General features: G+C 40.0%; 2 protein-coding genes and 1 long non-coding RNA gene across 12 annotated transcripts in view; 1 reads left to right on the top strand and 2 right to left on the bottom strand.

Moving 5' to 3' along the window:
• Positions 1-424, bottom strand: part of LOC310904494 (vesicle-associated membrane protein 2-like) — a 53,381-nt gene extending 52,957 nt beyond the window's left edge. The window contains exon 1 of one of the 2 annotated variants that reach the window (XM_083849324.1): positions 291-424. In XM_083849324.1, the coding sequence (XP_083705450.1) occupies positions 291-292 (2 nt within the window). In that variant the 5' untranslated portion in view covers positions 293-424. The remainder of the gene's footprint in view (positions 1-290) is intronic. The other variant, XM_083849325.1, reaches the window with a different exon arrangement.
• A 113-nt stretch (positions 425-537) lies between these two features.
• LOC310904496 lies at positions 538-8,965 on the top strand. Its single transcript, XR_014588400.1, has 2 exons — positions 538-3,755; positions 3,849-8,965. It is a non-coding gene; the product is annotated as an uncharacterized lncRNA (long non-coding RNA).
• A 5,413-nt stretch (positions 8,966-14,378) lies between these two features.
• Positions 14,379-25,815, bottom strand: part of PIK3CB (phosphatidylinositol-4,5-bisphosphate 3-kinase catalytic subunit beta) — a 109,337-nt gene continuing 97,900 nt past the window's right edge. For all 9 annotated transcript variants that reach the window (XM_083849300.1, XM_083849303.1, XM_083849302.1 and 6 more), the window contains 5 exons: positions 19,864-20,031; positions 19,295-19,418; positions 18,112-18,257; positions 16,445-16,577; positions 14,379-15,921 (listed from right to left, as the gene is read on the bottom strand). In XM_083849300.1, the coding sequence (XP_083705426.1) occupies positions 15,784-15,921; positions 16,445-16,577; positions 18,112-18,257; positions 19,295-19,418; positions 19,864-20,031 (709 nt within the window). In that variant the 3' untranslated portion in view covers positions 14,379-15,783. The remainder of the gene's footprint in view (positions 15,922-16,444; positions 16,578-18,111; positions 18,258-19,294; positions 19,419-19,863; positions 20,032-25,815) is intronic.

Raw genomic sequence — 25,815 nt, 5'->3', positions numbered from 1 at the left:
GAGAGAGCGGCGGGCACGGAGCGACAGCCCAGCCACCGCCGGGCGCTGCCGCCGGCTCCGCGCGAGGAGCGGTTCGGCGGGGACCGGCCGGGCTCGGCGGCGCGCGGCCCGCGGGCGCTGCACCTGTTGAGGGGCTCGGCCCGGCGCTGCGGGCACCAGCCGAGAGGGCAGCGAGCGCTCGCCCCCCGGCTGCCGCCCCCCGACCCGCGCCGAGCCCCACGCCCGGGGTGCCCGGGATGCCCGCAGCCCCCCGGCCGCCCCCCGCCGGTCCCGTCCCGTCCCGCACTCACATGGCCGCCGCTGCCCCCGCCCCGCCGCCGCTGCCTCTCGGCTGCCTCCCGGCTCCCTCCCGGCTCTGCGGCTCCGCTCCCGCTGCCGGCGGCTCCTCGTAGCGCGGGGCGGCTGCTGCGGGGCGGGGGGGGCGGCGCCGCTACTGAGCATGCCCGCGCCGCGCCTCGCCTCACGGAGCGGCCCCGCCGCCTCCCGCCCGGCTCCTGTCAGCCCCGCTCGGCCTCGGCGGGGAGGGGAGCCCCGAGCTTCTTCCTCCCTCACCTCGCTGGGAAGGGGGGAAAAAAGAGGAAAGAAAAAGCAAAGAGGTGGCGCGGTTCCACCTGCGCTGTCACGGGTGAGTGCTTGAGAACAAAAAGCAGGTGTGGTCAGGTTTGTAACCGCTACCCCTGACGTACAGCAAAAGCAGAGGCACGTAAGGTATCAGATCGGTGATTACTTCTCCGCTGACCTCCTCCAAAAAGAAACAGAGCGGTTGCCAAGCCCTCTGCTCCTGGCTTTGACTCGCTGCAGCCCTCACGCCGCACGCAGCCCAGGTCCAGCACCCAACCTGCCTCTGGGATCCCCTCAGAGCCAGCGCTTCCCGCGCACCTCCCCTCCCGCACACAGCACAGCCCTCGGCAGGACGTGCTCCCGGACGCTTGAACCACGGCCGTGCTTGAAAGAGAGGCCAAAGACGAAGGAAGTTTACATGGATTTTTAAAAAGGGGCAACTTAAGCCTGCTGCCCCCGCTGACGGCTCGTTCCACCTCACCTGCGGGAGGGGACTCCTCCAGTCACTGCCCTCTGCTTTCTGTGGGAGCTAGCATGGGCCTTGAAAAACAGGTCTGTACCCAGGCAAGGCAAAGGCTTATCTAGAGCTGTGAGGAGCTTTTGTAGGACTCTAGACCCCAAATCTTGGGGAGTCTGTAAGGGATAAAGTACATCAGCATCATAAAATTCATGTTTTCTGTAGGTAGGAAATCAAAGACAGGGTGACTTCTTGTCAAGGCAACAGACACAGGTAGAGGTCTCCACTAGGGTGGAGAGCAAAGCATCAGACTCAGTTCCTGAACTTGCTATCAACCAGCTGAAGGTTTTCAAGGAGAGAAAGAAAATAACCAGGGAATAGGAGAACACCCACAGTCACAGGAACAGCCCAGACATTAGGACACCCAGCTATTTCCTAAGAAGTCCAACTTCAGATGCTAACACAGCCTGGTTTCCATGCAAGGCCCCGGTTCCCAGGCCCTTTAGTACCAGCAGAACACACCTCAGTGAGTTAGGCACAGGAACCTCTCCCTCCCTCCCTCCACTGGCGTTAAAGACTCCTCATACCTACCACCACTGGAGGGTGATTCTGTCTCTTGTACCGGAGGTTATTTGCATGAATAAGGATCATTGAAGGCAGCACTGTGAGCCTTTTTTTTCTACATCTGGCCTCATCACTGGGGGTTTGCTCTGCTCACATGTTGCATTCACCCTCATAACAGCCTGGCCTTGGGAAACTTTTCCTGATCAGAGGAAAATAAACTGTTCTAGTCGGACTTTCTCTGCGAAAGCTGGAGTTTCAACAAATTGGCATGACCTGATAAAAAGCTATTTTGACAGAAGATTCCTGACCAGTTTTAAGCTTTATCCATCCACAGATCAGTCAGCTCAGTGCTTCTCACCTTGAATTCTTCCATAGCTCTTTTCTCCTGAGGACAATTTGCTTTTTAGATATCCTAGACAAAGGTATGAATATATGATACCCTTACAGCACACAGGTAACACCAACACCCACATGTAGGCTTGAGCCCAATGTTGCAGCCATAAGCTACCAGGTACATTATCTTCTTAGTCCTCAAAACCAAAACACATTTGAAAATTGATGAAATGAAAGGTCATGCACAGCAAATGTGACCAGGAGCTCATAGGAGAGAAGAACTGGCTATCTCAACCTTTTTGCCCCTTCTATGATACCACTTCATTTCCCTAATCTATGGAGAGTGGAACAAGCAACTATTGATGTTAGACCAAAGCTTGGGGAAAAAAAAAAAGAAACCTTGCAAATATACAAATATCTTAGTCCTAAAACGTCAGCAGTCTCAGGGTTGCAGGCTGGCTGGAAGTCTGGGCGAATTGTTTCATTCCAACTCTGGAATTCATTCTCTTACATTTTTAATGCAAAGAAAACTCACCTTGACTACTTATTCCTTCTTCCCCAAGTAGTTGTATGTGCAAAGGGTTGCAGCAGCAGAGTAGTGCTCAGGTCAGGGGTTGCTGTGCAAGATCACTTCCAAGACAAACAGTTTGAATCATATATTAGAAGTAGTCAGAAAGGTAAGCTAAAGCCCAAAGAGCAGCGCTTCCATCTGCTAGGACAGCAAAGATGTTATGCTCATGCATTTGTGAGGAGCACTGATACACGATCATCACCTCAATAACTATGCAAATGACTACTTCATTCTCAGATTTTAGATGTTTCTTGCCAGGAAAAGAGAATTAGGCCATAGGAAAAAACACAATTAGGTAAGCAAAATTTAATCAGTCCATTTTGTGAACTGTTGGTAGTCAACCTCATGTATTCCAAGCGCTTTTCAATTTTTCTACTGATCTGGCCTCAATACTAGAACTAAGTTGATCCACACCTGGTATGAGGACACAATTGTACTTCTGTCAAATTATCCAGCACACATGATACAGTGTTTATGCTGACTTCATGCCAGCTTTATCCCAATGGAGGGAGACAGAAAATACCCACATGAGCATAAACGTAATATAGCACCGAGAGATTGCCTGCTTTAGCAGGAAGCGTGTGAGTACAGGGAGAATGCCTCAAATTTCATGAACACTGCAGCAGCAGAATGAGCTTAAGCTAGATTAGTGTACCATCATACGGCCACAGCTTGCTTTGATCTGGTAGGGGAGAGCCCTCAAAAAACAAATTAACTATATCATGGGGCTGTAGCTTTACTTGCCAGAGAAGAAATTCCCACTCACTAATGAAGGCATCACCATTCCAGTCCAAGCATGCTCATGATCCTGAAGAAAACCCAGAGCTGAGCTGGAGGACTTTTCCTTTAGCCCTACGTTTCCCTTGAAAGATAATGCAGCTTGCTGTTGAAGGCTACCAATGCCTTTAGTGTATGAAGAGATGCAGAGACACCCTGTGGTGGCAAGAAGAACACAATCATAATTCAAGCAAATTTAACTTGACACAGAAATGGATCAGAGAAGCTGCATCCTGAGGACACAGAAGACTTTCCCAAGCTGCTAATCATATCACCGCCTCTCTCCTGACCTCCCTCTTCCTGTCTGGAATCCTTTGCCCTGTGCGTTTGCATGATAGTCTCTGCCACAAAGTTTACCTCTTGTTCTGTTCTTTTATCCCAGGGGATATCAGCTGGGTCAGGGCTGCTGTGTGCTGCCGCAACTGGAGGCATGGCTGCAGAGATGCTCCATTTCTGGGAAAGTTTCCTGTATCTTAAGCCTACCAGACCTGAGTAGGGAAAATTGTCAATCTCATTTGTAAGTTGCTTTAAAAAATAAAAATTCCAGAATTCATATTTGGTCCTGAAATCGTATTTATATTACAGGAGTTACAGAGGTACCACCACGCTGTGCAAGTAGTCCAGGAATGAAAGCAGTCAACAGCAAACATCACTGCAAGGGAGTTTTGACATCTGAAGTCTTGCAGGTACTGGACCTTGCTTTTAAGAGACAACATACACATGCAACACTGAGGTTCCTAAAACACAGTCCACTCCTGTGATCTTCTGTTGTTTCATCCAAAGGAAAGTTATTTTCTCCCAGATCTTTAAGTAGGATTCCTGTTTTAAAGAGCCACTGAACTATTTGTTTAAGGACTGGCCATATAAATTGCTGTTGCTACTTATAAAAGTTGGGGGCAATTAATCAGTATATTGAAAACAATGGTAGTTGAGTTTCATAAGATCTAAGCAGGGAAGAAAAACAAAGAAATCAATCATTCATTCAAATTCTGGGTATTCAGATCTTCTGATACAGCAACACATTTAAATGAAGCATAGGAGGAATTCCCCCTAAATCATTAGACTTACATAGGGCACACAGCCAAACAACCACATCTTGAAAAGGAATGAAATTAAATACATGTTCCAAAGTACCTTTTTTGTTATTATTATTGACTAAAAGGCTTTAGAAAAGACCCCTTCTGTGTATCTTTTATTCTTTGTCACCACTTTTCATTACTTACATCTGTACTTTCAATGTTACATTTTCTTCTCTTGATCTTTTAGACAAGAGGAATTAGTACTGAAAGATCCGGCAGTGAGAAGCCTTTGAAGCTCACTTCTTAGAGGTAAGATAGATTCCTGCCTCCCTGGTTGCTGCTTTTTATTAGCCAAAGATTGCTCTGTTCTGCAAGGCTTCACCTCAACACTACGGTATGCTTAATACAGGTCTTGAACTCACAGATTATTTTGTCACAAATTAAAAACTGAAGTCTTTTAATTATGAGGTGGGTCATTTTCTTTCATTCACAACTTTTATTCATTCCTCAATAGTACAGAAATCTGTTATAGTTTCCTTGTACAGGTAAATAAGCTGTTTTTAATTTTTCATAAAAATATTTTCTGCCATTTGCGTGGGAGGAACAGTTCCAACTTACCTAGGATCTGCTAAAAAGCTGTGGGGGTATCTACCAAGCATGGCAGCAAGATGTGTTGCTCTGTTCCTTCTAGGAATTTATACTTTATTGTTAATATGTCAACATAGATTCTTGATATATATATATAACAGTGAAAAACTTTTAGGTTCTCGTCATGTAAAACACTGGCACGGTGAGACCCTATTTTCTGTGTATATCCTACTGTAAGAACTAGTTATGGGAGAATTGTACTTAAAAGGCTAGTTTCAGTGGGTGGTGAGGAATGTGGGGTGAAAGATAAAGGGTTAAGTCAGAAAAGTGAGTTCAAAATGGCTGTCAACTTTTTTTTTTTTTATAAAATATGTAGAGAGATTTTGATCCTACAAACTTTGTGTGACTTGTTTTAGAAGATGATTCATGAAAAATATTTTGAACAACAGGTAGAAACAGACAAGAGCTTCCAATCATTAGGAGGGGGTGTACACTACCCTCCAAGCCAAACAACCAAAAGTTAATGCAATTACTAAGTATCAAATGTAGAGCAGAGAGACTAATTCGATCAGTGAGGCTAAAGGGATAATTCTTGGAGACAAAGCAATGCAATGCGGAAATGCAGACTAATCAACTGCTTCATCAGAAGAAAAAGGAAACAATTTCCAAGCCTTAACTAAAATCCCCAGTTGGTTCTTCATCTTTTCAGGCTTCTGGTTTTTGCTTTGCAGTATTTGTTCCATCTCACAACATTCGTTTGTTTGCTTCTGTTCTCTGCGCAAAACTGTTTCATTGGCTCCTGGTTTTTTGCTTTTATCAAATGAGCCTCCTTCTTTCTTGCTTCTCAGCAATGAGCCTAATCATGAAAGAGAGCACATAGAGGGAAGTATGTATTATATTTAATGTCCAAGCCTACTTTCCGTAATTAGGTGGAATACTGGTTGAGTAAGAATATCTAGAGTCGCCTGTGTCTGCAGAATTTTTCAAAGCACGGATTTGTTCCATCTGATAGAAAGCACCTGCTTGCTGATCTCTACTAAACCTTCTGCGTAACCAGGACTCTTACAGGTTTGTAAGAGAAGCAGATCGAGACTTTGCCAGGTGCAAGGCAGTAAGGGAGAGACTGTTTCAAAAAGCTACTCAGACTTCTGCTTTCATCTGAGCAGGTGCAGTTGTTACAACAGATAAAATGAGCTGGCAGAAAGGAAAAAAGGAACTTACAGAAGAAAGCATAGGAGATGGGAAGCACAGCCGAAAAAAACGAGAGCGACTATTTAAGAAAAGATTTTCTGGATTGAGTCTCTTCTCTGGGTCTCCTAAGAATAAACTGTAAGTACATATGAGATTATATTTTGTATACATTTTTAAACAAATTTATTTATACACATTTCCAAAGCACCTCTCAAAGAGCCATGAACACCTTTGTAACATCTGCTGTATTAACTTCACAAACAAGGTAACTGTTATGGGCTAATTAAACAATTTGATCTAAAAAGTAGCAAGTCACTGGCAGAAGTAAGGTCTCCAGCCTGGGGTGTCTACATGTTTTTCTTGCAATCATTTCTTAAGCGTCCTTCCATCCATCACAAAAAATGTGGACGGGCAGCATCCCTATTTTTCCATGCACTTCAGAGAGCTGCCACTTGGGATAACCCAGGGCCCCATTTCTAGGAGTAACAGTTTTCTGTTGCACCAATATCCCTAGCTCCAGGGTGCAACAGTGGCAATATAAATATAGCAGCACCTAAACTCACTGTTCAACAAAGTTAGTGCTAGTGAGTTGCATTGCTTATCTTCCCTACAGTAGTGCCTTTATGCTCGCTACTTTTCAGAGGGAAATGAAAAAAGGAAAAAAAAAAAAAAAAGACAAGCAATGAAAAACTATTCCTTTTATCACCAAATTCAGCAAAGAGGGAAAAATGGCTTTTAGCTTACTGTTTGGTGCATCAGTTAGCTTTAAGGTAGTTTCATCATTCTTATAGTATTTGAAATTGTCTTCTTGTGTACTTGTAATTGACATTACTCTTCTTTAACATAAGGTAAACATAGTGTATGTATCATGCTAAATTCTAAAAATGTGTCTTTCCTCATCCATTACAAAAGCTGTTTTCTATACAGATCTCCTAAAAAGAGTCTGTCTTTGATAATGATCATGAAATTACCGTCTTAGCAGGAAGTGCATGCAAGTCTCAGCAATTACTCAGCTAACTACATTAAGCTTGATAGCCACGGCAGCTGGTTACAAGCTTGACATAAGATTAAAATACAGTAGCCAGAAATGATCCTGAGAGCCAGATTCTTCTCTCAGATTGATCCAATTGCTGAACAACTAATACCAAGGGCTCTGCTTTGGAATTTATCTTGCTGCAGTCATGGGGAACTGGAGTGGAAACAGTCAAAGAACATCCAAGAAGTTAGTGAATTACAGTTGTGACTTTTCTTTGTTGCCTATAATTTCACTAAAGCATGCAAATAAGTGCAATTGAAGCAGTAAAACCATGCTGTCCAAACCTTGATCCTTATTTGAAAGTGACAAATACAGGTTTTCCCAGTTTGATCTAAAAAAAAGCAGTAACATAACATCCTTCTCCCACGGGACTCTCACATTAATGGAAAGTCTTCAGATGTTACTGGACGTTCTTTTACAGACACATTACATGGCAGTGCTTTTAGGAAGATTCTGGCCATTGGGGTCTACGGAACTTTCACAGTGGTGTAGCCAAATCAGAAGATCTCTATGGCTCAGTGCTGCTTTGTGAGCTCTTATAGGGGAACATGCTTAAAGTCTTGATTTATAAGTCACATTTTATATAAAAAACATTGGGAGTGCTTTTTTTTTTTTTTTCCCCAGCTTCTCCACCTCTATTCAAAGCCAGTACAAAATAGGGCTTGTCTTACTAGCCAGCATAATTATTTGTGCACGCAAATGGAAAAAAAACCTTTATGACAGTACAGATGAAGTCTATTGGGCCAGAAGCCTGTAATTTAGATGCACACAGTTGCATGAAAATTATCTTCATGCAAATACATGAGGTTTATGTCACGATTACCCACAGAAAAGGTACATATTAAAGAACTGTGGAGAAAGCTCCTATCTAGCTAGTTGACTTATGACTTTAATTATTATTTATTTTGCATTTTTGTTTTTAAAACTAATGGCTTGTAACTACCATCACAACAACAGAGCCAGGCTTCTTTTTCTGCCCACTCCTGTTTTCTGCAGGAGACCGCACATTGCACCTGCTTGTTGAATGCCGTAGAACCTCGGGAAGGGTTCATAAATCAACACTAATTGCTTCTGATGATCTCATTCATCTAGGAAATGTATCAGTTAAACTTGCCACCCTTCTTTCCTCTGACTGTTCTAGCCCTCAGGGAAGGAATCAGATTTTTGAAGACAAGAGGAGATGTTTGCACAGGAAAGGTTCCAAAAAGCTGAAGCCAGCACGAGAGGAAATATGTTCTTTAAGGCAGCCGCACTCTGGGAAAATGTGTCCGAAGTGTGAAATCCTTGTCTGCCGAAAATGTGAGACACTGCATTCAGAAAGCAGCTTCATTGCCCACAGCCTGCTCGATCACTATGACAGAGGAAGACGTGACAGCTCTAACACATTGATTGCAAAAGGCCAGCAAATACACAGAGGTGATTAAAGACTTGGTGGGGGTGCCTTGTTGATACCTGACTACATCCAAAATGCTGAAGCTTGGATCCATTCAGGCTGAGCCATCTGTCTGCGCAATCTGTATGCAGCATCAGCAACTACAGCCATACTGTTGTTCATACTTATTATATGTAGCAGATGTCATTCACTCAGTTAACTAGTACAAACTCTGCAAACAAAGATTTGTAAGTAGGAGCTAAAAGTGTCTCAGCTATTAAGAACAGGGAATGGTTTCAAACAATTTCAAAAAGCTTTCTCTTTTTTCCTCTCAAAAAAAAAAAAAAAGAAAAAACAACAAGATTATCACATTGAGCTGCAAAAGAGAAAGTGAATATTAAATGCAGAACCACTGGGTGCATTACATTTGTTTGTAATGCACAGGTATGTTTCAGTGTTGCTTATAGTCTGAAATATTAAACTTATTTTAAATTAACTGGCATTAGTGTATAATTTGATTGGGGGAGGGGTGGTGGGGAGGGGAAGAGAACTTCTAAAGGCTATCCTGACCACAGAAAATTGCAGATCACATTCAAATGCCCTTCTAGAATTTCCAAGCTTTTACAGACATTCAACACCTAGCTCATGATCCAGCACCTCTCCTTAAGAGGAGCAGTAACAATAGCAACTCACAGAGTAAATATTTAAGCCTTATTTGGGTTTAAGATCTGTGTAGTGCAGCACTGATTAAAACGGTATTCAAAGTTTAAACAGTGGTATTCAATGTTAAGATTATGAGCGGAACCCACACCTTGAGCTGTCCATCTCCATTCCCTTCACAGTGCCTGGAAGGACTTGCCCAGTGACAATCAGGAGAGCAGGAAGGTGACAAGCCAATATACCATGCTAGGTGGTGGGTGGCGCTGCGGTCAGCCGTACACAAGACTATTTACCTGTATGGAACTCAGAAATACAGGGTAAGCATATAAACAGCCTCTGGAGCAGATTAAGTCTTTTCCTCCCATGCTAACTGCCACAACTCTATATGTGGGATTAATTCCTTGCTGTTGGCAGGGCACAGACTGAACAGACTTTGTCTCACGTAGCCATAAATATTAAGGATTCTTTTATTTAGCGAAGCAAACAGAGCATGAGCTGGACCTCTGTTTAATCACTCCTCTTCCTAAATTCCCAAGTCACTAATCCACGGGAGCAAGGAAACTCTGTCTCCTTCTGTCTCTCTCTGTCCTCCCTCCCTCCCCTTTGGGAGTTGTTCCATTTTTGATCAAATCAATGTTGGGTAAGGGGACTGGAATCCACATTGTTTCTGTCCCTAGGGAGTGCTGTAACTGTGCTGCGTCATCCATTCTAATGTTGTTGGTTACCCGCCTCCCTGCCCCATGGAAAACAGCTTCAATAGGAGGAATCCGTAGCCAGGTAAAGGTCATTCCCACATTCCTGAGCAACAGTGCTCAGCTCCCTTTGAGATAAACTAGATGAAGACTCAACACGCCTTACGCAGAGGAGGTAAAGAAACAATTTCAGAAACTACAATGAGCTGCTTTGGCTTTTGTACAGGTGGTCAAATCAGAATGTGCACCCAGAGAATGTTCACTGGGCAAAACCCAGTAGGTAAGGTAAGCAGGAGAAAACCTCGAGCAGGATTCTCAAACAGGAATGAGCCACTCTCGGATTCCTAACCTCTGCCCAAACTTCAGTGGTTGTAGGCACTCCCAGATGTAGAAGTCTACAGATGTAGACTTCCAAGACAAAAACTTGGATCTTACAAACATCCTTGCACTACAAAGGGTTTTAATCCCTCAGAAACCATGTTTCCATGGCGCTTGATTGTTGCTTCCGCTCATTTGCTTCATAAAAGCCAAATGGTGCCTGGCAAATCAGAATTAACCTTTTATTTACCCTGTGACAGCTATTCTTAAAGTGGGATCCTTCATAAATTTCCCAAGAGTGAGCCATACAATTACTTAAGGAATGTATATTTAGCCCCATCCCACTTCAACAAGCAACCCCAGGGGAAACTTTGAGATAAACGCCTGAGGAAAACAAAGTGACAGGCTGAAAGTATGAAGGACTGTCTCATCACAACTGCATCACATTAAATCTGATAGTCCAATACAGTAAAACCTGTTCAAATAGGTCATATAATTGAGCTGACTTTTAGACAGATGTTCTGGAGGTGACATAACAGGTAAAGTTACACCAGTATCTGACTGGTAAAGTTTTCCGTTGTGGTTTGCTAGAGGACAGATAGTGACAGTAAGTTCCTCATGGAGGCTTTTGGGCTGGAAAGGCATCCAAGTAATACTAGTTTGCAAACCCACCTCATTAAAGGAAAAAGCTTTCTCTTCTTCCCACTTCATCAACAGTTAATGCTATTTTGCCACAGTACTGGAGGAAGAGCTAGTAATAAGAGCAGGATAAATGATTTCCCTAGGAATTACTGGTGGGAGCAAATACCCTCTTCTTCATCAGTCATGAAGTCACACTTGGAAAGAACTACATGATTTTTATTATGCCTTGAGGCAGCACGAACAACATGGTAGTCATTTTCTCAGTAGCATTGCCTGTTAAAATTATTGCACCTTTCCTGGATCAGATATTAACATCTGCTCCAAAGATCTGCTTGCTGTTGTTTATTCCTGAGAACACATTTGTTCCTTCTGCTTACTCAGGTTTATATGAAAAAGTCCCCCATATCCCTATGGGAATGTCAGAAAATCCAGCTCTGCTGACTCCATGGTCCCTGAACTGAAAATTAGCTGTGCTCCCTAATAAGTGATCTGTGTGGGCAATATGTTATGCATGCTGGTTCTCAACAGAAACTGTTAGAGGAAGCTTTCACATCCATGAGATCTAAACAAATTTTCTATGGAAAGGCAAAGCTAGTTTTCTGAACTGAGATGCTAAAATATGAAAGATGAGCCATTCCTATGTAAAGGGACATACGAATGGCTCATCTTTCATATTTTAGCATCTCACGAGATTTTATCTATTATAATCTTACTATAACTGATCTGCAAAGATATTCCAATTACAGAAGTAATTTCATTACTAACCTTACACCCAGACTATATCCACCAGAAGTCAGTAGCTAACAGATGTGCCTCAAACAAAAAAGTTTTGCGCTGGAAATAGTAGAGTAGTCGGAGCGGTACTGTGGTCAGGCAATAAAAGCACCACTATCTTGAGCTTAGTCTGGCTCTTATCTAGGGAGCCGGGCCAGAATAAGGCACATTTGTCTACAAAAGAATGTCTTATCTAAACTGTGAGGTCCAAAAGCAATGCAGAATTGCCATCTTGTATAGCAGCACCTAGTAAAGCTTGCTTTCCATCATGACAACTCTGCTCCCTCATCTCTCAGCATTATTACAACAAAAAGAAAGATTTTTAAAACAACTAAATGTTTTTTAAATGATGGAATGCATTATGTGAGACAGGATTTCAGTTTTAGATTTTAAAGCCAGATGAAACTCCTAATTATATTAATACAATATATTGTGAAAAAGTAGTAATAGAAATACTGATTACATACTTAGAAGATTTAGGCTTGAAATAATTCCTAAGAAATAAAGCTGTGATCTTAGCCTGACATATTAATTATTAAGAGCCCCTAACGTTTAATTATCTCATTTCAACAGCTCTAGGAAACTAAAGAGGAATATTGGACTCTATTATATTAAACACATGAATAGGCTCTGTCAAAGGCATTCACTAGAATGTGAATGATTTAACAATCAACACACCACTGTCAATTAAAACTGAAACAAGCATAAAGCAGAAAGGAAGTAACTCCACTGGTGAGAGGCAAATCCACGGAAGCTTCTTCCTTAGACAGCAAATATAGGACAAGCTGAACTGTAAAAGCAGCATTTGTCACCAGTAGTCACAAATAAAATAATACAAGGTAAGGAAAGCAAGACCCACCAATTAATCATGCAAAAGAGAAATGGAATATATACAACATACACATTCCATATATTGTATATATACACAACATATAGAACATGCATGTTGCATACACCCAGTTTCAGTTGTTTTTAAAAGCAGTGTCTAGGTACCTTTCCCCCGTCAGAAACAACGAAGGACTCGAGAAGCGGGATTGGTTTTAAAAAAAGTCATTTTCCCACTGAAAATGTGCAGATCAGAGTAAAAGCAGACTTGGAGAAAAGCAATTAACATAACATGGGACCATCTGAACTGAAAGTGTTTTATACCCAAATTCACAACTTATGATTAGTTTTTCTACAGGTGCAAAAAACTACATCCTTTCCAAAGCTTTCAGTTTTTAAAAAGGCTCTATTTCTACTCACTGCTATGAACAAAATCTTGAAACTCTCATATTATAATCCGAGCACATCATGCCTTCTGAATTCTGCAAATGGTCTGAGAGCTTAGAAGAGGAAAAAAAAGATGATCCTGCTCAGCAGAAATTAACCTACCACTTCAACACTACAGCTGGATATTGGCAGGTAGGTACAGAAATGGTTATTGATCTCAAAAAATTCTCAGGTTTCTCCTCATGGATGAGGAAAAGCAGAAGGAACAGTCTCTCCTGGTACATTTGCAAAGCAGCTCTATTTGTTGTTTTTGTTTTCTTTAGAACCAAGATCTCTATGCCACAAAATAGCATAGATTATGGAAACCCAGGGAAAATGGTCATCTGTTACTAACATAGTTCAGCAGACCAGCACTACACTTAAAATTTAACATGAAAGGGTCACAAAGTTAACTTTGTTTACCTTATAAGCACCGCTTAACGTAAGGCTCCTCCCTGAGAAGTCAATCTGGAAAAGCATTCTTGTGAGGTATGCTACCCCCTCAGCAATCTGAAGACCAAATAAGTCTGGTTTACATGAGGAAAATGCATCATTTTCTTTTGCTGCCAAACATGAAAACACACTGTATAACAAGCCTCTAACATTTTTCCCCTCTTGCTAATAAATTGTCAAGAGTAAGTGTAGTGATTTAAAGACAACCAAATGCAAGTTTTTTAAAAATCCTATTTGAAGGCTATTAACCAATACAAATACTGAACAGAGGTAGTATTTTATAATCATCTCTAAACACAGGCTATTTCAAAGAAGATGGGCAACAAATGACATTGCCCATCTCAAGTACATTTATAACCTGCATTGAAGTTGCATAGAAAAAATCTCATGATTTTTTAAAGATGTTTATCTTTACACCTCACAATATCCCAGTGGTAATTGGGAAGACTTTCCTGCATCTAGAGGTCACTGCTACTTCCTCCACTTTTATAGATGGGAGTCTAATACACAGGCTAGACTGACTTGTTCTAAGTCTCACAAGAAGCCTGTGGTAGAACATGGAACTTGCTTGCCTTCTTCATGATAGGTGCGAGCAAGGGACCATGCTCCCTCCTAACACATACCTTGCACACTGGCCAGTCAAGATGAACTGGCCAACTGTATCTCAACTTCTGGGAAAGGTTGTGTCTCCCTGAACAAGGCATCCCAGAGATGCTTGAGTACTCCAGCTCACAGACAAATATAACACGTGTAGGAATTTTTACTTAGCTAATTCACAGCATGTAAATTTGTATTAGGATAAAATGACTTCTTTCAGAGTTGTCAAATGCAGAGTCATTTCTTTTTAACCCTTCCTCCCATCTGCTTCTATAAAAAAGAAAGGGGGGGGGGGGGGAATGGCATTCCTTAAATACTACTACATCACTACAATATAATGATAATGAAAAAGAATGTGTTACTTTTACAATATTCTAGAAGCTGGTGTCATTTTATACAGACTAGCCCCAAGAGTGAGGGCAAGAGAATGAGAATCAAACCAGTACGTAAAATGCTATCCTGGCTCTCCAGTTAGGACCAAAAAACCCAAACAACCCAAAACCAAAACAAAAAACCCCACTCTCAACAAAGTAAAACCACCTTTAATTAAATTCCTACATAAAACAACATTTCTATGCAAAACAACCGTTTAGTCAAAAAGTAAATATATATGTTTAATTCTCTTTCAAATGTCAACAAGAATTGAGAGCTACCAGTGTTCTTTGGAGAACAAGCAGTAGTTAAAGTCTATCTTGCTGATGTTCAGAAACAGTATGTTACATCTTTTAACCAGCAGTTCCTATTGCACGTAACAAATTTGCTCTCCATTTAAGCACCTAAAAGCCTGGTACCTCACTAAATAAATTAAAACAAATCCAGTTTCTTCAGTAACCATCTTCAACACAGATATCTCGGTAAAGCAACATTACTGCAAGCTTTTAATAAATACAGAAAGAAAAGATTAATGACTTTTCATTGGTGTTTTACGGAATGATCTTTTCTCATAAACACTTGCTTTCCAAAGCATTGTGGTTTTTGGTATGTATGCTCTAAAAATCACTGTACTATATTTAATGAAGATTTTCCATACGTGTTTATAAGTCAGTACATTTGCATGGCACACCTAATCTGAGGATAAGAATTTCTATACATGGCTGTAAGGAATTTCTTGTTGAACCCAAAATAAATTCATCTCCTAAGGAGCTGGAAACAAAGCCCTAGAGGCAGAACGGGAGACCATTATCAAGGGGGGATTTTCAGACATGTTTGGAACTGGCCCAGCTTTCTCTTACTTAAGGACTTCTTTTGTGTGTATTATGTCAGGGGAAGGAAACTGCGCAACCCTGAACATTTGGATGCTGCATCATTTTCAGAGGTGTCTCCCCTTTTATCACCACCTCCTCCCCCCGCATTACAAATGCCTGTCTACTCTTCTTTCGGCAGCAGTATAAGACATTAAGCAGCTCCCTGTAGTACAATGATACCATGGTTGCTATTTACAGTAGAATTAATGCATCTGTGCCACTATGGCAGAATTCATATGAAAAATATACACATGGTCATTTTTAGCTAGATTAGAATATCAACAAAAATTTACTCTTCAAGTCCTGATTTTAAAACAAAAAACAGTTCTGTCAGAGGTCTTCAAACCTCCGATGTGTGTTAGAGTACATTACCCTAACATATAAAACAAATATTTACACCTCCATAAAGTACCAAAGAATATTTAAAAATGCCTAGTAGCTCTCAGCGTGCAAAGTCAGCAGGAACTGATTATCCATGTTGTTCACTATTTGTAGAGACAGTCTTGGGATCAAGCATTCAGAAGCAGAGTGCAAAAGAATCAGAAATTATTTCAGCCCATTTCTTTTTGTTGTTGCCTTGTTTCCTTTCGTATTTAAATAAAGTTTTGTTGGTCCATACTACAGATCCCATTTAAAAACACTTATCAAGGTAACATTCAGCTTAGTGCAAATCCAGAAATCTTCTAGGATCTGTAATCTTTTCGAACAGTGTGAGCCATCCAGTTCACTTTAGTAGTCCAACTTTCCCGGAGTGCTTCATCAAACTTTTGCTTAAATTGCTTTAGTGCCTCTTCCTCACTCTTCCCTAAGGCAAGAGAGTCCTAAGATAGTAAAACAAAACAAGACAAAAACACACACACAAAAAAAAGTCGTTAGAAATTTTAAAACCAGAGTTAGATCCTCCTTCACCTCTTAACACAATCCACATTCTGCTTTTTTTCTATTTTGACACTTTTTAGCCTACTATTCATTTAACAATGCATCAATGACATTTTCTGGGTTTAAAGGTAAAACTAAAAAATAATTAAGCAAGTAAGTTTCACCTTTACAGGTCTATGCTTGTGCATTGAGCCACGAGGCAAAACACCCCTGAACTGACTACACATAAGGTGCAGGGATGCAGAATTCATCACAGAATGGTTGAGAGGAACATGTATTCACTGTTTCCTTTGACTCAGAGGACAGAACACAGACCTTGTTCTACATAGCTGAAAAAGAATGCTTTGAGAACTCTACGGGAATCTTGAGAGAAATGGAAATCAATTAAAATTTATTCATCTTTGAATCAAAATTCACATACTGGAAAAATGTTAGGTCCTGATAAGCTATAAATCTTATTTTTACCTTGAGATACTGGATGTCCTTGACAGAGGTTAGCTCTGGAAGCCCTGCAGTTAACATCAGTGCAAAGAGTGTTATAAATAGGTTTCCATGTTTTCGTAGAATCAAGTATGCTTCTTCACAATACTGGCGGAACCTTTATATGCAACCACAAAACACATGCAATGAACACAACACGAGAACCTACACAGCTGACAAATATGTAATCATTTCCAAAAATTGTTATCTGGACTAAAACATATATCCTAGGAACATGGTAATAGAAAGGACAATTGAGATTTGTAGGAAAAAGTACAGAGATGCCTAGAGAACCTCCAATGCGTTACTACAAAATATCCCATACCTGTCTAACAAGTCCTTAAGACATTGGTACAAAAGTCCAAAAGCTTTACAATAAGCAGAGTTCTTCAGAAAGAACAAAAAAAAGCCAAAGGTAATGCCAGCATTCCATCTCCCTGATAATTTGGTAGGTGAAACGCGCTGGTGATGATATATAGCGGACCTATGCTGGAAAATCAAAGGCTCTATAGTAGTTCCTGCCGATCCAGCCTACCCCCGTAAAGTAATTCCTTCCTGCTAACATGGTCAAAATTGAACTGACTGCCAGATTTGGCATCGAGAGCTGTCACACAGACACTTGAGAACTTACTCAGTATCCCCAGATGCGTCACTGTATTCTGCCCACTGTCTAATCTGTAAATTTCCACAGGAAACTGGAAGACCCCTTCAGACTAAGGAATTACATTTCAAAGAAAAATTCTCTCCTGCGGCAATTTTCAAGTGAAAATGGAATCCTCCTGCCATTTAAAGTACACCGTATTCTGTAGGTCTTGCAATAGCACAGTCGCCTAATAGCCTTTACTTCATGCTTTTAAAAATGGAGCTATGGGTTGATTTGCTCACTCTCCAGGAGAGAAATGGTTCGCTGGCAGTTATTTTCCATTCCTCCCAGACACACCATTACAAACGTATGCACAGGTTCTTCTTACAGAAGTAGCCATTATATTTCTCAATCCATATCTAAATGCTTAATTTTATTTCTCTGACAGTAAATTCTTCCTGTGAAGACTGATAGCAATGTGAGAGCAAAACATCCAGAATGACTGTCCAATCAGTCGGTGGGAGTGATACAGAAAGGAAAAAGAAAAATCTGCCTTAACAAGTAGGATCTAGGAGTGTAGTTTTCCATCATCACATGCCTTTGTTTTCCACTGTAGGTCTCTAACCCAAGATGGACTAGCACATTGAATGCACATTGATGGACAGAAAGCGGAGAAGGGAGACTGTCCGTTAAGAACAGTGCTTCATCTTGCTTGAAAAATAGTCTGTGGAGTCCCTCCCTGGTGCCTAGAGCTGCTGAAGGTTTAAGAGTGGGAAACACAAACAAAAACAACAACAAAACAAGCACAGAAGAAGCTGCCATCTCCTGCATCATCTACTGAAGACAAAACGGACTGTACCTTTCCACTGCAAAACCGCAGTTTCTGATGTACAAAGTAAACTTTATACATATTCCAGTTTAAGTAGAGAAGTAGATTGTAACATAAATGCATTGACACAGTTACATGGGAAAATTAGCAAAACCAAATCCACACAGGTTCTTCCTGTGCTGTACATTATCAGTGGAGATCATCTCAGTTACAAAAAGAAGAGATCAAAATAATACTCACCGACCAAATTTTTCAGTGTTCCCTGTTTTTCCTTGTTGTATAACATGAATGAAATCATAGGTGAGTATGAAAGGTACCCGTTCCCTTTTAATTCCAAACTTGGATTTGAAGTTCCCAAGAATATGCCCAAAATCTATATGAAAGAGCTAAAAACAGAAAGCAAAACAAAAAACATAGAAGTGAATAATTTCTCCAGTGAACAATTTCATTTTTCTAATACCTCTGCAGGATGCTGGTATCAAGAACAGTTAACTCATGACGTTATTCTCCATAGCCCATGGCTTCAACCCTTTTGGGGTGTTTAGTTTTACAGTGTTTCAAGATTTATTTTAAAAGTCAGTGATATCAACACTTATGAGCAACCACTGCTACAAGTTAACGTGGAAAAGACTAACTCAGTTTCAAGCTTCTGACATCTTACTGGTAATATCAGAAATATTAGCCCAATGATAAGCCCACAAGGCTTAACATCATTGTATCCAAGGGCTTCCTACAGGCAGGAGCAAAGCTAGTAGAATTTATATTAATCCCAAGGAACCTGTGACAGTTTTCCCATTTCATAATCAAAGGGCATTTCAGCTTTCTTCTGCTAGGTAAAGACTTAAAAGAATACTGCAAACATCTATAAAACTCTAACTTTTATAACCATTTCCAGTGTTTTCTAGGCAGAAAAAAAAAGAGTAGAAAGTAACAATTCAGCAAGCAAATACATTTTTATTTTACCAAGGTTCTAGGTTTTGAGATTTACAGCCAAAGAGTAATACTGGCACTCAGCTGCATATTGAAAATTTCTGCAGCAGTAGCCTGTAGAGACTAACTTCAGGAGAAATACATTGCTCAAGACTGTAATTCGGGTATTTAAGGTTGGTCTTCTGCAGGATACTCTGAGAGGACTTTTATTCAGTGAATCTGAACCATTAACAGGCTTTCAGATGCTCTGAAAAATATCTACAGAACAGTCTCACAGACAAATAATAGCTTACTAAACAGACATTGGTTGTTCCTTCTACTAGTCTTACATTTAAACCTTTCTTTAAAGCTCTCCTCAATACTCAGTAAATGAAAGAAATCCAACAGCTTTTAGATATAATTCTACTGAGACACTAAAGAAATCAGAGTTTTCAAGGTAATTCTTGTACAAAGGAGATGCTGTTGTTATTCTGCCTACAAAAAGGATTTTTACCTGGCCATTTTTTCTGACCATGATATTGTCACTGTGTCTGTCACCAATCCCCAACACGTAAGTAGCTACACAGTAGCCAGCACAGGACAGAGTAAATTCTTCAATGGCTCGATCCAAGTCATCTCTAAAAACACCAAAACAAATATTAGTGCATTCAACTAGTAACTCATGTCATGCCTTAACACCAAAAAGGATTGTTGCGAGAGAATACTGTATTTGAAGAGAGAATACTGTAGAGAGGGGCTGCACAACCACAAGTAGCTATGGAGAACGAGAGAAATCCAAATACTACGAAAGGCAATGGCATCAAGATTTAAGACCCATGTAGTTTTCTTGGGGTTTTTGTTTGTTTGGCCTAGTCTAGAGTAACTTATTCAACAATACGAAATCAGAATGCTGCAAATATCAGAATTACATCTGGACCACCCTTTGAACACCAAGGGAACCTGAATCTGAGTCAGAGTTTGATATACTAAAACAAAAGAAAATCATACCTGACAGAACAAACACACGTTCCTTAACACCTATAGCTTATAGAAACACTTACAGAAAATATTTACAGAAATTACCCTAAATTGTATTCCTTCAGCCAGTTTAAGAGAGCATCTTTATTGAAGGCAGCAGCAGCAGCAACGTTGCTACTATTTAACTGAATATCAGCAATGGTTTCTGAACTAGAAACAGCCTCAATAAGGCCAGAGTGATCTCCAGTTGCTAAACAGCCATAGGGCAATATCCTGAAACAAAATGAAGATTAATGTTAAAAACAAAAATAGTAAGGATGCTTCGTTAGTATACAGATACTTTCAGAGGGTTGAATATTCACTTAACTTGAACATTAAACTCTAAAAGTTAATATACAGATATTACTTGCAAAGTTAAAATATCAGCAATTAATTTAAAACATTCATTTTTCCTACTGCATATATGTATCTAGAAAAAGAAATTATGAGCAACCCTTATTTTTCCATTTTACTGAAGAACATAGTTACTTGTAATTTTATAGGAGAAACTATAGAGGGAGCCCTTTATTTGCATTTGTTAATTTCCTGGCTAAATGAACAACTGTTACACTCAAGTTTATTCTAGACTATAAGTTGCGTAAATGGAAACCAGGGTCTTATCCTTTTGCCCTATTCTTCCTAACTCAACTTAAAATACTAGAAAACCCTTTTGAAAATACACACACAATATAGTATTTTCCTGGTATCGCTAATTTTAAGCGTAGAAAGCTAGTGAAAAACAGGAATACATCTTTCGATTCACCTGATACACAGAATGTTCCTGTGCATTTATACACTGTCTCTAATAAAAAAACCTACAACAATATTGTTGCATTAAAGACACAAATAAACATATAAGGGGACACGTCTAAATAGGTAAGTGCATTTTTCCAAAGCTTTTTGTTCATTTCTGAGGAGTAAAACCATCACATTTGCTTTCTTCAAAAGCACTGCATCACATATAGAGGTGTCTACTTTCATTTTAGGCATCTCAGGTCATGAATAATCTCTCAGTTCTGGACATGGATCCACATATTTAAAAAACAAAACAGATACCCATGCAAAATCTAATTGCAGTACACAGCTATAGAGTAGCACTATAAAGATTTGCAGGACATTAAATTTGCATGTGTGTATAGATAGAAAGCACTGCTGGTGAGGTATTGTCATCTGTATTTTACACAAAACAGGTATTACGTTTGATTGCTTCAGAGCAGAACCACATCTCTTCACTGAGACAGCCTATTATCCCCTCCCACAGAAGAAAAATAAATAAAATTCCAGAAAATTTAATTGGAGCTCGTTGGCATAACAGCTGTGAGCTAACTGAACAGTTTCTCTACCACAGTGATAACACAGCTGAAGGGGTATAAAGCAGTAAGAGCCCTAAAGCTGGGGATTCTTTTCCACTGGCAGCAAAGCAAACAGAAAACCAGATTCAACAGGGTTTTCAGAAAACAGCCAACTTCAAAACAACAACAAAAAAGAAGTGCAGATTTGGAACCTTCTTTCCTTTAGTATTCTAATTATCTCCCAATTAAAAACCCCAAGTTTCTGTGCTGAAGGGTTCTCCCAGCGAACAGCAGGGTGACTGCAATTACCGAACGCCTGCATTCAGGACACGAGGAAGCACTGCCCATCCTTATCACGACATGACAAACGTAAGCCAACTATTGCCAGGTTAAAGTGCACGCTGGCCCTCTTCCATGGCATTTCAACCCACCCTACTTGCAGCTTAACTGGGCACCCGTCCAACAACTTCCCCTTCAAAAGCAAACAATGATGAAAGCCTTCAGTCCCTTGAGGACTGTATGCTTACAACTGGAGGAAAAAACATCCTTGTCAGAGAGACACTTTGACAGGAGTCAAGTTAGGGACAAATCCTCTGGGTCCTTTCCATCTCATCCTGGTCTTTCTGACTTTGACATCTGTCAGCAGGATACGCGCCCTACTTTTTAATGTCTTATAAAGACTACTGACAGATCAATACAGCAATTCTGGATTGATAGATAGGATAATTTTCTTTCTCCACTTCATTTTTCGTCAAGCACCATAAATGGAGGGGAAAAGATGCTTTAATACTGTTCTTTATTTCAATAATTTAATTATTTCTAAATACAACCCCAAGTTCGGGGACTTGATCAACACATTCTCTGGAACTTCGTGTGCAGCAGTTTCAAGACAATGACACACTTTAAACTTGTAACAAATATATTTTTCAAAGGTTTTGTGAACTCTGATTTCACTTGCACAAAACCACTTAACATCAGAATTCACACAAATTAAGGCAGTGAAAACAAAAACTCATTACAGACAGGCAATGAAATGAAAAAGTTGTTGGGAGAACTCCCTCTGTCTGCCCAAGAAGTAATTAGGTATTGAATACTTTCATGACAATTCACCACAGTAAAGATCACTCAACAAAGATTAAATTCCTCAGACTTAGAAAAGCAACAGAAAATCCTAACTTCTCCCTTAGCACAATTTCAATGCTGCAATACAGGTAAAGCAAGAGCAACACCTTTTGGTGCAAGGTTTGCTCTCAAAGCTGCACACTGCAGACCCCACAGCATGCTAGGAACACAGATGTTATGCTCCTCTGCAGTGACAGGTATTTGTAATAGTTAAACATTCCTCATAAAAATAATAGAAAGTTATGTCATCTACTATGATTATGCCCACATGCATGACTTCAGACTTACTTTTGAAGCAAAAATAACAGCTGTAGTTTTAATTTTTCAGGAGGTTGAACCTCTGAAAGTGTCTTTCAGTCACTCTGCAGCTGCAACCTCAATATAAATATTGTTTAAGTGAGTAAGTTTGTTCCATAACTGCCTATACTTAGAGTACAAGAAACAACTAGAGAAACTACAGAAAGAACCAAGGAAGTTTAGTAGCACATACCTTGCTAACGTCTTAGGCAAACTATTTCAATAGTTTGCTTAAGAAATTAATCGGTGGGTTTTTTGTTTGTATGTCTGGCAGGAATTATTTAAAGAATATATATATAAATATTTTTTTTTTCCCCAATTACTCTGGTACTTGGCTGACTGATGCCTAAGGTGAACTGAACTCTGAGTCAGCCTTCTCCAAATGACACAGTAGTGTTCATCTTTGCTGATGGCCTTTGCTGTCTAATGGTTGGGTCTGTACTGAGAAGCAGATGCAATTTGCACCTGAAGTTTTATTCAGCTGTGTACTCCGCAGTCCATCCAGTGACAGCCCAGGATGAAGGACCTACTGGAGAACACTTGCATCCTGCTGCACACACACAAATTTCCTTTTCTGATACAAACCCTGGTCTTGTTCCAATATTTAGTCAGAATGCACACACAGGAACCTAAACAACACAACATACCATGTGTGAAAGACACCACTTTACCCATGAGACAAATTAGTTGACAGTTAAAAACAAACAAACAAAACCAAAAACTTTCTCCTTCACCTTTGCAGATCTCAAAACCCACATATATTTGGTGCCCCTCTCTAGAGCTGAGAAATCCCACTGGGAATTTTGTGCTTGCTTTACGCTTCTAGTAGAACACACAGACTGGGCTAAGATTTCATATTAAATTACTAATGAGTAAGTGATTGGGAATTGCAGTACAATTATAAGGGAAGTGATCCTACCCCAAACCCCTCAATGGCAGCATATTGGCTGCCGTGTGATCCCTGCTTCAGAGAAGCTATAAGATCTGCTGTGACAAGATATTCTTGACTGGGAGTAACTTCTCGAAGACGACAGAGGCAAGCAGTGAGTGTTTCTGCATTTACATTGGTGAAACAAGTCAGAAGCCCTGCTTTTGCTCGAATGGAGTTATCAAACATTCTGTAGTGGAAAAAAGTTGAAAAGCACAGAATCCATTATGCATCCACAAAAGGAAAAAGGGAAGCAACAGCGTCAGGGAAACGTAAACCTCAAAGGATGATAAAGAGCAAGAAGAAAAGACTCCACTCATTGGCACTGATGTATGAAGCTGGATTTTTCAGGAAATCAGAAATATTTGACACTACTTTTTCACTTGATAGAGATGTCTCTTAACCCAAGCAACGAGAAGCAATCCAAAAGTCCTGACGCATGAACAGGGCAACAAAACTCATTATTACTGCTTCTGATTCATAGATTTTGGACTCGTCTCTTCTTAATAAGTATGTAAACTGTAAACATAGATTATAGATCAAAGTCATAACTTCTTAGCTGCACTGTCATCCTCCAGGTGGTCAGAGGGCTGTTTTGCCCAATTCTGTTGCCAGTTAAGGCCATTTCAGAACCTTTCCTTGGCAATTGCCTCATTAAAATCTCTTTGTAAGATGTAGAACTATAGCCCTACCTCAATCCCAGAATTTTATTTTATAATCAGAACTAAGAAAGGATGAATGGAAGGAAGATGCTCACAGTTATGTAAATAAATGGAAGGGGCCAATTATAGAACTGCCATTCTCACTATTTCCCCTTTCTACATTTTTCTTCTTAAGAGAGTTTTAAGAAAAATCAGAGCCACGTTTTGGTTTCCCTTTGTTGAGGTTAAAAAAAATGCATTAGTCAGGAAAAGCACATTTGATGACTCCCAATCACTACTCCTGTTTGCTAGGCACAGTGTGTGGCCCTGGCTGGAACCACAAACTAAGCTTCTGGGAAGGCAGCAACTGAACTATGCCTCATCTAGGATTCCACAGCTGCCAGAGGTTGTCCTTGCCCCTAAATGCTGGATCAGTCTCTTCACAGTCTATTTATAATGATATAAATTATCTAAAGTTTCCTCAAATCAGTGTTCAACCTAAAACACACTCAGCTACCCCATAGCAAACATACACTTCCAGAAACAATCTATTATTCACTTTCCTATTTTATCCCATACTTCACTCTAAGGAATCTTTCCACCAGTAGCACATTTTCCCGGAAGGTTAAGAGATTATCTGTGGGCTGATGTTATGCGCTTTGTGAAGCACATAACGCTTGAACAACAAAATTTGAAAAAATGAGATGAAAGAATCCAAATGAAATATTTCAAATGATATTTAAGTATTTCTAGCCTTATAAACAACAGTTACAATTACAATTAATATAAATGATTTCAGCTCTGCTTCATAGGCATACAAAATTGACTTTACGGTGTCCAAACAGTTCATAATAAAATATGAATCTGATATGAATCTATCTTCCTTAGAACTATTTTTCTATCAAGAAATTAGAATTTGATAATTACCTTAACTAAATCTGGTGCACAGATTGGCTGGAAAAGCTTCCCTCATACTGGAGGGTTCTATTATGATGTTGAACAATGCCTCATACTCTTTGGAATAGTATTTCTATAAAGAAGACGGGCTTATCCTATCAAGTATATGAAGGTAAGAAAGCTGCTTTGGACAAGACTTCAAGATTCAAAGATATTTCTGGTCTGAAAAATGTTTTCTGACATCTAAATGGTGTTTTAACAATAAAAGAATGCTAAGTGAGACTTCAGAACATATGTTAAAGGTGTTTACAATGACTGCAAGCAGGAATGGAAGCTTTAACACAAAACATTACTGAGTTCAACTTCATAAAAACCTCTTTAGTACTAAATACACTAGGACACCATGCTTATTCTCCACTGATTTTTATAATAGCTGTATTAGAACTACATCACTGAAATGGCATCAAAAATGTAGTTTGAAGTAAAAATTTTGAGGAAGCTGCAGAGTATTTTTTTCCGAATATGTAGCAGTGGCTCTAAATATATCACCTTTCCTGCCAGCCTCATCTTACTACAGAATCTTGTCTTACACATGAATGATTACCCACTGTTTATCAGAATTCAAAAATACAACCGAAAATATGCAGTAATTGGGATTAGCAGGTAGCAAGCATAAAACAGACGGAAATACTTCTTCTTACATACAAATAACAAGACTTTCACCACAGGCTATTGACAAGGCTAAGAATATAAAAATGTTTAGACTCCAGCAACCATTTATTAGTTTTCAACCTCCAAGCAGAGTATGTAGTTGCCCACCCATCCAGACCGTAACACCCTA

The sequence above is a fragment of the Anser anser genome, assembly GCF_964211835.1.
Source record: "Anser anser genome assembly, chromosome: 9".
NCBI classification, from domain to species: Eukaryota; Metazoa; Chordata; class Aves; order Anseriformes; family Anatidae; genus Anser; species Anser anser.
Note: the sequence above shows the minus strand (reverse complement) of the source record. Positions and strands in the feature narration are given on the sequence as shown.